At 48.3% G+C, this 12,591-nt stretch overlaps 1 protein-coding gene across 6 annotated transcripts in view; it reads right to left on the bottom strand.

Annotated features, from left to right (window-relative positions):
• Window positions 1-9,824, bottom strand: part of Nexn (nexilin F-actin binding protein) — a 30,148-nt gene extending 20,324 nt beyond the window's left edge. For 2 of the 6 annotated variants that reach the window (XM_013350105.2, XM_013350106.2), the window contains exon 1: window positions 9,282-9,501. In XM_013350105.2, the coding sequence (XP_013205559.2) occupies window positions 9,282-9,439 (158 nt within the window). In that variant the 5' untranslated portion in view covers window positions 9,440-9,501. Of the gene's footprint in view, window positions 1-9,281; window positions 9,522-9,629; window positions 9,656-9,768 lie in introns of those variants that run through there. The other 4 variants (XM_026784196.1, XM_026784197.1, XM_013350107.2 and 1 more) reach the window with 4 other exon arrangements.
• Between the last annotated feature and the right edge of the window lie 2,767 nt (window positions 9,825-12,591).

The raw sequence follows: 12,591 nt of genomic DNA, 5'->3' as shown, positions 1-12,591 counted from the left end.
AGAGCTAGTTCCAGGACAGGCTCCAAAGCCACAGAGAAACCCTGTCTCGAAAATCCAAAAAAAACAAAACAAAACAAAACAAAAAAAAAGTTTCTAGTCCCTCGGTAGGAGCTGGGGGCACAGTAAGTGTGAGTGCTTGTGTGTGTACACACCTGAGTATGGCATGCACGCATGTCTGTGCTGAGAGGTAGAGACAGTCTCTCAGTGAACTCTGAGCTCACTTTGATTCTGCAGTGCTGACCAGCCAGTGACCTCCAGGGAGCCACCAGCCTCTCTGCTGGGACTGTGGGTGTTGTGTGCTCTGCACCCATCTTTTTATGTGGGTGCTAGCAATCCAAATCCAGGCCTTCACATTTGTGCAGCAAATGCTTTGCTGGCTGAGGATCTCTGTAGCCCGCAGCTTCCATCCTCACCGTAAACTCTGTACAGTATTTTTCAGGCAGTCTTTGGGCCCTATTCTCAGATTCCCAGCACCAGGCATTAATCACATACAGCTTTGGTGCAATGTTCACCTCTCGTTAATGTGACATCTGCCTCGTTCCACCTTCTTTGCTCTGTACAGCAGGGCCAAGAAGGAATGTGTTTTCAAAGTAACTTCTTACTTCAACACAACCATGCTTGCCAGCAATACCTACAGTATTTATACATGTCCTATAAATCAGGTAGTATCCATTTTCACAGTTTACTTCCCTCCAGAATCTCGGCAACTATTTTCAAGTTGCCAACTCCTTCTCAATGGGTCAAGACGCAATGAGAACAGCCCCTTCCACTGCTCAAGGGCTCCTGTCCTAGCGCAGGTTCTGTAAAACGCTGAACGAATTTGAATACCAGATTAGCAACTTCAAGTATGCATTCTTGGTCACAGAATCCAGAAGCCCCACAGTGATGCCTTGCACTGGTTCTTCTGGCCTCGTGCAGCCAGGCCTTCCTCTCTGTGCTCCTTAGCTCTGGTCTGTCCCTAAGGGGAGTGGCAGCAGAGTGCCCCATGGGGCAGAATGAAGAGTCCTCAGCTGACTAAGCCTCCTGCAGATTACCTCAGACTCCAGGTTTTTCTTTTTTTTTTTATTTAATTATTATGTATACAACATTCTGCCTCCATGTATGCCTGCAGGCCAGAAGAGAGCACCAGACCTCATTACAGATGGTTGTGAGCCACCATGTGGTTGCTGGGAATTGAACTCAGGACCTCTGGAAGAGCAGGCAATGCTCTTAACCACTGAGCCATCTCTCCAGCCCTCCAGGTTTTTCTTATTGACTTCCTCCATCCTGACAAGTATATTCAGTAACCACTACCTACCTCCAAGACCTTTTAAAAGTCATTTCTTTACAAATGAAGTACTTTCCCAAACTAAATAATAAAATTGAGATTCTGTATGCTACCCCTAAACATGGTTCCCCCTCCTTAAGTATAAGATATTTGAGTTTGCTTAATTTTCTAGGTATGGCTGACAAGTTTTAAATATAGATATTGCTAAACATGCTCTACATTATAAGCCTAATCTGTCTTTTTTACCTTTATATTTGGAACCTCTGATGTGAACCCTCACAGATTCACAGCCAGTTCCGTCCCACCAGGCACAGCTTGTCTCAAATGATGTGGTCTGTTTCACGTATCCTGAGTAGCACATCTTTCAGCAAGCATGTCCTACGGGCACCTCTACTTTATACACACTTTCCGTCTTCCCCGTTACCAGCCACACGCTCACACCATGTGTGCAGCATACCCTCCTATCCAATCATGTCCCTGCCAGGGAGGAGTCCAACCACTCAAAGCAGTGGGGAAGGCTCATTTGTTGTTATAAAGTAAGCAATGAAAGGGTCCTTTAAAAAAGACAAAATGCAGCCAGGCGGTGGTGGCGCACGCCTTTAATCCCAGCACTCGGGAGGCAGAGGCAGGCGGATCTCTGTGAGTTCAAGGCCAGCCTGGACTACAAGAGCTAGTTCCAGGACAGGAACCAAAAAGCTACGGAGAAACCCTGTCTCGGAAAAAAAAAAAAAAGACAAAATGCAGGGTCTTCCACATAGCCCTGGCTGTGCTGGAACTCTGCAGACCAGGCTGGTCTTGAACTCATTCCACCTGCCTCTGCCTCCTGAGTACAGGATTAGAGACTCTGCCACCATACCCAGCACAAATATAAGGATTTAGAAGAAAACAAACACAAATTTGTTAGGAAAGCTTTCCTAAGTTAAGAAGAAGGATGGAAACAAAGTATGTGCTGTGCACTAAGTGATGGAAACAGGTCACGTGACATGTGTGCTATATAATAAGTAGCTCCCGTTTTCTTTTATAATTTTAAAGCTGATGAATATGACAGAGCCAAGAAATGAGGAAGTTAGCTAAAGTGGAGGCTCACGAGTGGGCAAAGGCCACTTGAGTTCTAGTCCTGGACCCCACATAGGTGGAAAGAGAATTGACAGCAGAAAGTTGTCATCTGACCGACACCCACACACTGCAGCAGGCCCCACTCCCACTAATAATGATGGGGCTTTTTGGTTGTTGTTTTTATCAAGACATAATGATTTTTAAAAGCTAGATAAAATAGATAAACATGGGTGCTGGAGAGATGGCTCACTACTTAAAAGCACCGTCTGCTCCTGCAAAAGACCTGAGTTTAGTTCCCAGCACCCACATAAGCTGCCTTGAACCATCTGTTAACTCTGGTTCCAGAGGATCCAACACCTCTTCAGTCTCCTGCAGACACCAGGCATGTACACAGTGCACAGACATACATGCAGGTAAAACGTTCATACGCTTGAAATCAAATAAATCATAAAACTAATAAACATGTAAATTCAGAAATGTTTGCTGAGCGTCTGTCTACAGTCTGTTAGAGTCAGTCCATTATACAATGACAGAGAGAATAAACTATGTTCTCACAGCACGCGAAGTCTGCACAGGATGTCCTGGACTATAAAACATCTAAGGCTCCCACCCACTTACGTGCATACGGATGTGGGCATGCACCACAGGACACATCTTTGAGGAATGAGTTCACTCCTCCTACCAGGCAGATCTCAGACACGGAGCTCAGGGCTCCAGGCACGGCAGTGAGCATCTCCATCTGCTGAGCCAGTGCTCCAGCCAGTTTCTGTTCCAAGACCAGAAAATGCACTGATATTATAAAGACATCAAAGTGCAGCCTGCATGAAGGAGGGGTTTGAATATCCGGGGCGCAAGTAAAGCCCTGTTTTTGAAGATGCTGGATAAGTTTTATTTATATAAATTTATCTACAGATAGGGTGATAAAATATATACTTACTGGTTCACTTAAATAAAATTACAAAAATTATTATCACCATAAAACACCAGAAAGTAGCTATGTCCCAAAATAAAGATAACATGAAGAACAATATTGTTTTATAGTTTTGAAAACTCAGAATCTGGCTTAACAAGAGAGAAACACATCCTAACATCTACTTCCATGTGCGAATTACTATGGGATGTTGACTGAAGTCCATAAAGAGAACAGATGGAAAGTGGTGATGTTGCTGAACCTATGGTACAGGGTTCTGAGAACACCCTTTGAGAATCACTGAACAGAGCATCAAATCGTCAGTTCTCACTCCAGGAAGTAAAAACTGAGACTGAGATCTTCTCAGGGTATTTAGAATGATAAATGAAAATTGGTTGAGATTACTTTTTATGCCCAGTAACTGAACACCAAAGGACTTTATATATCTAGGAGCACATGAGGTTTTCTGACCAGAGTGTTAGTGACTTTTGTGTCCGAACAGGCAGATGCAATGCCGCTGGATTCCACACGGGGGCAGCAGCAGCATAACCGTGCCACCCTATGAAGTTCTAAATGTAATGCCAGGCAGGCCCCTTAGAACTGGACAAATGGTTCAGCTGCTCTTCCAGAGAACGCAGGTTCAATTCCCTGGGCCATATGGCAGCTCACAATGTCTGTAACTCCAGTTCCCCGGAGAGGACTCCCCCTTCTGGCCTTCGCTGGCACTTCCACTCACACAGATATATTCTCACAAACAATAAAACACGTCTTCAAAGAGCTAGTCAGGACACTAGCTGGGACACTTTTTAAATATCTTTCTTCGTGTCTGTATATATGTGTATGTTTGAATTCAGCCTTGTGTGCACCACAGCATGCACGCGTGTGTGAGGGGCAGCCCTCACTCGCTACCTTGATGAGACGGACTCTCTCACTGCCCGCCGCAGGTGCCCTACTACCTGGCTGAGAGCTCCAAGGGCTGGCTTGTTTCCTCTCCTCCCCACCTCCCTGGAGGAAGGCTGGAGCGCTGATGTGAGAACACGGGCTTTACATGGGCTCTGGGATTTAAACACAGCTCGTGCTTCACCGACTGACCCATCTACCCAGCTCCAGACCACTGTTCCTTAGGCTGTGTGACGTCAGGACGCCACATATATGCCCTCCACCACGGAGCTTCACCCCTACCCCACCTATAACAACTTTTGTTCTAGACTCTCCAGACCTGTGTGTAACCTCTGCTTTCTCTGTTTCATTTCCCTTCACGTTTTAGACACACAACCACAGCATTGTAAGAACAACAAATAATGTACAAAATGAATTTGAAATCATAGCTGCCCATCAGGTACTGTGATGACCTTGCTAATAATCTCAGGAGAGCGAAACCGCCCAGACAGTGGCAGCCACACAGCTCCCTTTGCTGCAGGACTGCAGGGGTTTGCTAAGTCAGCCAGGCTGGCCTCCCAATCATTTCCTTGTTCATTCATTTGTTATTTTAGAGGCCTGGTCTCACTTTGTAGATTAGGCCCGGCCTGGCTAACTCTCAATCCTCCTTCGTCCTCCCGGTGCTGACAGGCTCACAAGTGTCTACTGTCAGGCAGGGGTTTGTCTCAACTTTTAAGGAAGGTTTAAATGAGAAACTTAACAATACATACTATATATACAGACAAATCTATATATACAGAAAAGGGTTAAAACCTAACTCTTTGAAAGAAACAATGAAACTGTTTTGAACTTCACAAAATTTAAGCCTAAATCTTTATCATTTTTAACTCGTACAAAAACATTAAGCCAGCCATGGGGAGTGCAAGTCCGTAACCGGGCAGCCAAGGCAGATGACTGTTAGGAGCTGCAGGCTAGCCTTGGCTACACAGCAGGACCCTGGCTCAATATATAAAGGAAGAAACCGATATCTAACCATATCGTAGTGATGTGAAAATTACAAACCGGAGGGACGGCGCGCTCCTCGCTCAGCACTCAGAAGCCTGAGGCAGGAACCACAAGTTCAAGGCCAGTTAGGAGACGTAGCTAAGACCCTATCTAGGCAGAAGAAGGAGTAATACGAAAGCTCACGATAATCCTGTCCGACGCTTCATCACAGCTCAAGAGGGGGAAGCCAGCCCTCACCATCCTGCTGTCCTGTTGTGCGATGAACACCGGTCAGAAAGAGTGCAGGCAGGAACAGATCTGACTTAGCTTACACTTCCAGGTCACCGTCACTAAAGAAAGCTCCAGCAGGCCAGGGAGAAACTGAGAGGGAACACTGCGGCGGGCTCCTCTCAGGTGCCCCCACTTGCCCACAGGAGCGTCTTTGTACGGGCCAGAGCACCTGGGTCCTAGTCAGTTAACACAATCTCGCACAGACACGGCCACAGAACAACGTGAAAAAACTCAGCTGAAACTCTTCCCCGTGACCCAGACCAGGTTGACAGCTGATGTGAGTTAGAGCATATTGCAAAATAGACGTCCAAAGCAACCCCCCAAAAGGAACACTAAGCTGCAGCCCCTCAAAAGGAACACTAAGCTGCAGCCTACTCTGACATTCTTCTGTAATAACTATAACCTCCTGCCTTTCCGTGGCTGGGATACTTTTCAAAGTGTATTTACCACTCCGGAGCCCTGGTAATAAAATCTGTGTGCTCCTCAATGCTGTGTCAGTGATAGTCACACCGCTCAGGACACAGGACAGGGCCAAGATGGGAGAGGTAACAGGAATCAGCCTAAACAAGGGCGCCCCGAGATGATTACCCACCTAAGAGAACAAGACAGCAACATCAGAAACCCAGGATAGGAAACCGCCTTCAGGAGACTCAGGGGTTGTAACCGCTGGGCTTCCTTCCCCTATCGAAAATGGAAGACAGCCCTCACGAAGACCACGGTTTGGATGGCAAGATCTGGAATTCCGGCTGAGAAGTCAGTGGGGCAGTGGGGTAGAATAGTAAGTCATTCCTTTTCCGGGCTGAGTTCGTTTCCTCCTGTTATGGTGAGAAACCACTCTGGCTGAAAACGACTCAGGGATGGAAGGGTTACCTGTCCAGCTTACCTGTCCAGCTTGTCACCAGCCCCCCAGGGCAGGAACAACTGAGGCCTTCTGCTTGCCCAGCTCTCGCACACAGTCCAGGGACCCCAGGACAGTGGGCCAGGGGATGGTGCTGCCAACGACTGAGGGGGCCTCCCACGCAGTGGTCAGGTGATCGCCCATAGACAGTCCCACAGGTTAATCTAATCTGCGCTCTCCTCTCCCGCCACGGACTCAGCCAAGCTGAGATGATCAGCAAGCTCTAGAGGCCACGGCAAACGCTGCTAAACATAAATGGAACGAGGACTGGAGGTCCGGGAAAGGACTTCTTTACCGGAATCTCTTCCACACTTTCTGAAGTCATTTGGTTTGTTTCAGCTATCAATCCATGGCCATCTACTGTTCTGGGAGACACACTAACACAGTTGTCCCTGAGTGTTAACTTCCTCTCCCCGCTTCCTAACACTACCTAAGAGGATTTTTTTTCATTTTCCTTTTTTCTTTTTGAGGCAATGTCCTGGAACTTTATAGAGCAGGCTGGCCTTAAACTCAAGAGATCCACCTGCCTCTGCCTCTTGAATGCTGGGATTGAAGACCTGTACCACCACGTCCAGCTTTCCTCATTGTTTTAAACCGTGTGTGCGTGTGTGCATGTGTGTGCGTGCGTGTGCGTGCATGTGTGTGCGTGTGCTGTGTGTGTGTGCGTGTGCGTGTGCGCGTGTGCGTGTGTGTGTGTGTGTGTGTGTGTGTAGGAAGCACACTGACAAGGCAGCAGCAGGTATGCCCCAGGGATATGCAAGGCACTGATCTCCAACCCCAGGAGAGCACCATTATCAAAATGGACACCACCAGGAGCTGTTGAGAGGCAGTCAGAGCTCCTGCTGCTCTTTGCATAGATATCAGTTCCCGGGGTTTGGAGGCCCTCTCCTGGCCTCTGTGGGAACTGCATCCACACGGTGCACACATACATGGAGTCAATACACTCATAAAACATAAAAAGCACACTATCATAAAATAAGCCACTATACAGTGGATATTTAAATTAAAAAATCCGCAATTTCAAATGTATGTACTATGTAATTAATAAAACCAGAGGACAGGAAAGAAACTGCACAAGTCATGTGGACCAGAGTGGTCCAGTGAGAGCAGAAGCATGCAGCTGTCGGTAGTCAGCAAGTCCGTGTCCTCCCAATTACAAAGGAGACCAAGGAGCTTCGTGCGCGGCTGCATAGTGAAAAGACACCAAGAGACGTCTGTAAACACGCGTGGATGTGTGCCATGGGTCCTGCTCCTCCACAGTCGCTCCATCTCCATTCTAGACACCTATAACTGATATTGTCTTAAACGACGGAGCTTTCTCCCCACAAATGGACCCCATCATTTTGGGCACTTCTTTCTAAGCCAACGAAACCCCCAGTTAATCTCTCCCAAATGTATGCACATAGCTGCCGTGCTGTTCACAAACGAAGCCCTAACCTAAATGCTTCAAGTGAAATTCCAGGACAAAGCGCTGTTCAAAACCTAGATAATGCATTCCTTGGCTGACGCTAAATATAGTCTTCTCAAGATGACATACATTTTGACAATGATCAGCCTTACATGTCAAGAGTTCTAAAATAGCACAGATCCCATTTTAAGGAAAGCAGAAAAAAATTGCTCCTCCCTCAGCATCACTGCAAATCTATTAAACCTATTAAAGCCATATCGCATCACACGCTGCTAGACGGAAAACTAGATTTTGTTGCAGTTTTTGCATTGGGCTAAGTCAGCCGTTGCAGGTAAAATTCAAAATTGCACTCATTTCTCTTAATGATTCCTCAGAAGCATCAGGCAAGGGACAATACTAAGCTGGGCCTGAGGGTACAGGCCTGTAAGTCCAACAAGTGCAGGCTGAGACGGGAATCGCCGTCAATCGCGGTCCCGCCTGCACTACAGAGTGAGTCCACGGCTAGCTTGGACAACCTAGTAAGATCCTGTCTAAAACAACTCAGTGGCAAGAGCGCTTGCCTAGCAGGGACCAACTACATCAAATAGTCCGTTTATACTACAGCCCACCCCCAAACAAACAAGACTTTCCTTCTGTTAATTATGCACTTCAGAGATAGTTTGAATTTTCTTACAGCAGTAGTTTAACCTATAAAAGAATAATATGGGGAAAAAATTATATAGTTCGCTCAATTTCGTATGACTAAGCTGGTCTGAAAACGTGAGTTCGTTTCATGGAGATGTACTCCTGCTGTTGCTTGCCCAATGGGCTCCTGTTGTATAAACTCATTAACAAAATCTGACTGATGAATGACACTCCGTCACTATTCTCAGAGAGCGGGTCAGTGGCGTCTTTTCTCTGCTTGCCTGTCTTTTTCCAAGGGCAGCCACTTTGTGAGGGCGAACCATATGCTATTTTTACCACATTATCTACGCTCAACTCCTTCTCCACTTTGTGGCCTTAAAAATAAAACTCATATCTCAAAGCCACTGGGCAATCACCTACTCTCTCAACTTGATCCTGTCTCTCTCTGTCATGCACATGTGTGTATGTATGTATGTATGTATGCATGTATATTACATATGTGCACACACTGCATTTGAACATCTCACAGTTTATTCACACGGTGTCTTCACTCCGATTTCTAGAGCTAGCAACTCAACCTCCAAGCATAATCCCAGTCTTGGCGATGGGAAGCAATTTGGAGACCCGGGATGGTAGGCTATAAATCCCTCGTTTCCCAGTTTTCACAGGGACCTATGAGCAATTTCTTCAAAACCACAGCCACTGCTGGCGGAGACTGCGGTGGGCACGTGCTGGGCCACCGAGAACTCACCCGCTCGGACCCCGAGGGTCCCCGGCGGAGGAGTGGACACACACTCGGCTCCCCGGAACACTCTCCCCCAAACTCAGCAGTCCAGATTCCCATAAAACAGAAGACCCAAGGCTTGGCAAGGGACCAACCCGCAGCCGAGGCCGGCGGGGCAGAGCGCAGTGCTCCCCGCGGGCCCGGAGCCCCTCCGTGTCCACCCCATACCAGCCCTCCTACCCGCCTGTCGCCGGGGCGTCGCGCCGCTCCTCCAGCTCCGCGCTGCGCGTCCGGGTCTGCGCGCTGCCCACGCCGCTCCAGCCGCCCCGAGCCCTCTGGCCGCCGTGGGCCAGCAGCAAGTTTCCATAAAAGTCCTGGTGCGCAGCCGGCTCCCGCATTCCAGACGGGCCCAGCGCCCGCTGCAGCTGTTCCGGGACGCCAGGCCAGTCCCCAACCCCCACCGCCGCCGCAGCTCTCCGAGAGGGGTGGAGAGTCACCCAGAAAGGAGAGGGGCGGTGGCTGCCACTCCGGGCTGCCTCCTGGCAACCCGCCGGCGCGTCCCTGCCTCAGTACCCCATAAAAACACACTTGGAACAGCTTCCTTCCCGCTTTCTACTGAATGGGGCGGCAGGGGGCCAACACTGTATTTGTTGCTCTTCTTTAACTCGGAAGCGCTAAGTGAAAAGGGCGCTTAAGTAGCGGGATGTGAGTCTACGCAACCGCTCACCTTTCCTTGGCTGAAGCCAAACCACCTCTGCGCCTCCTCAGCATCCAAAAGCAGGGGTGTGTGAGCGCAGCACTGCAGGGAAATCACGTTTGATTGTGAAAGACTAGCTCAGCGGAGGCCTATTTGGGTAAGTGGAGGCCCTCAGGTCTTCCATGTATTAAGACAACAAACCAACGAGGTGTTTGTGTCACACAAATAAAGGTCCCAGGTTCAACCCCCTCCAGCACTACACAAAAGAAAAACAATATTAACGAAACAAGTTAGCCAGGAAGTGAAGGCAAGATCGGGCGTTCAAAACCTACCCTGCACTATAGAGAGAGTTTGAGGACTGCCTGGGCTTCAAAAGGCCTTCTCTCGGAAATCCATAACGAATAGAAAAAGGAGGCGGCGAGGTAGGTAACCTAGGGACAAAGGTAACCACTTCTGGTTCCGCCACTGTGCAGACCAAAGAACAGGTGATGCTGCCTTCTGTTTAGCTGTTTGCTCTGCGTCCCTCACCACTCAGCTGGAGGGAAAACGTGGGAGGCTGCCAGGAGGAGCCTGCTCGCCCCTGCCTCCTTTCACTAGCCCCACGTCTGTCTTCAGTTCCTGGGGCTCTCCCTGCCCTCTGCTCACTTAAGCTGCCCTTAGACCTTTCCTTGACTCTTCACCTCGCTTGGGCACACCCTTTGGCCCTCCACCTGCAGGAAGTCCCCCCCCCCCACAACTCCCCAAGTCTCTTGTAGATGCTGCTGGTGTCTTTGGCTCGCTCGGCACTTAAACTGTAATTGTATCTTTATTCTGAGATTTAAAGGATGAGATTTTGTATTTCTACCCAACAATCTTAGAGAAAGATGTAGTGACCTTCAGTCATAAAATTATTTTTGTTGCTACTTCATAACTAATTTTGCTACTGTTAATGAATCATAATGTAAATATCTTTCTTTTGATGGTCTTAGGCAACCCCTGTGGAAGGGTCATTCGAACCCCTAAAGTGGTCCTGACCCACATGTTGGGAACCACTATTCTAGAGTGTCTGCTGACAATAAAACTACCCATGGCCCAGCAGGATTCTGTGTTTTATGGAGAGAATGGAAAATTTTGCATAATCAGATGAGGTTATTGGCACAGAATTTGTGGGAGAGACCACACATGGAGACAGGAACGACCTCTCTAGACCCCAACCATTTTTTTTGCATGTGTGTGGCGTGCATGCATGCATGTGTTGGTATGTGTGTGCACAAAGAGGCCAGAGAACCCCCTCGGGAGTTGTCTGCTTAGGACGACCATCCACTTCCTTTTGAGACAGGGTCTCACTAGTGGCCTGGAACTCACTAGTTATGTTTGACTGGCTGAGCATCCAGCGCCAGGACCACCCTGTGTTCTATCCCTAGGCCCGATAGCCTTATGTGTCCCCACTGAGGATTGATCATGGGTCCTCATGATCATGGGCAAGGCAATCACTTTTCTGAGACCACTCCTCAGTCCTAGCAGCTCCTCCCCGAAAGGCCTAAAAGGCCCACTACCTCTTCTCACCACGCAGGACCCAGCACCCATACACAGTTTATATGGATGGAGAGGATCACATCACCACAGGAGGCAGTGAGCTACACGAAGAATTTCAGATGTGACTATCTGGGGAGAGTTAGCTCACAGAGGGATCCTACCTGGTAAGTGCTAGGAAAAACAAGGAGGCTTGTGTGGGGGAAGCTTGGGACCTGAAGGGTGAAATAACAGGAGCGGAGGTGGGTGGGGCCAGACTACACAGGCGCTTTTGTGGGCATGGGACAGGTTTGATTTTACTCTAAGATAGGTGGCCACCAGTGGGCCTGAGACAAAGTGATGGCAGTGTTGGCTGCTGTGACCTCCTTGCAGCGTATTTGTTTGGGCTCCAGAGTTGCAAATAGACAAATGGGGTGAGGGAGGAAGCAGGAGACAGATGCATGAGTCCAGAGAATCAGGAGGAAGACACTGGAGTTTGGTGACTGGAAACTTGAGGTGTGTCTCAGGTTGAACTGGTGGACCTCTGAACAGACTGATGCCAGATAGGAAGAGAGGGCATGATGTCTCTGCACAGTCATAGAGACCCTAACTCAGACACTGGGTTTCTAGTAATGTCAAATTTAGATGTCAAAACTTAACCTACCCTGATCTCCACCCTCTGTGGTCTTCTACATTTAACTGGGTGGCTTACAGTTTCAGAGGAAGTGGTCTGAGACACTACGCATGGCTTGAGCATATATGAGTGACACATTCCTCCAACAAGGACACACCTCCTAATAGTGCCACTCCCTATGAGCTGATGGGGCCAATTACATTCAGACTACCACACCCAAGATTTGCAAATATGTATATGGACTCCTGTTATATTTAGCACCAATCAACTGGGTCTGTTCTCACTCTGTATTAGTTATAGTCTATGGTACTGGGGTTCAAACCTTAAGTGTACTGGGTGCTCTAACGTTGAGCTATACCTTTAGCCTCTGTCCAACTTAGACACACAACAATAGAAACACAGCTGAAGCTTTGAAATAAATTGGTAATGGCAAACAGCTTATAAGACTTAACCATCAAGCCTGGAGAATACAACCATAAAATCCTGGGTACAGACATCAAGCTAAAGCGGCTCCAGCCATTGCCCTTGTACTGCTAAAGGCTTTCTCTCTTTAAAGTAAGGGATGGCCGGGCGATGGTGGCGCACGCCTTTAATCCCAGCACTTGGGAGGCAGAGGCAGACATAAATTCAGAAAGAATTGCCGGGCGGTGGTGGCGCATGCCTTTAATCCCAGCACTCGGGAGGCAGAGGCAGGCGGATCTCTGTGAGTTCGAGACCAGCCTGGTCTA

Source organism: Microtus ochrogaster, chromosome 21, assembly GCF_000317375.1.
Source record: "Microtus ochrogaster isolate Prairie Vole_2 chromosome 21, MicOch1.0, whole genome shotgun sequence".
Lineage (NCBI taxonomy): Eukaryota > Metazoa > Chordata > Mammalia > Rodentia > Cricetidae > Microtus > Microtus ochrogaster.
This window is presented reverse-complemented; position numbering and strand designations above follow the sequence as displayed.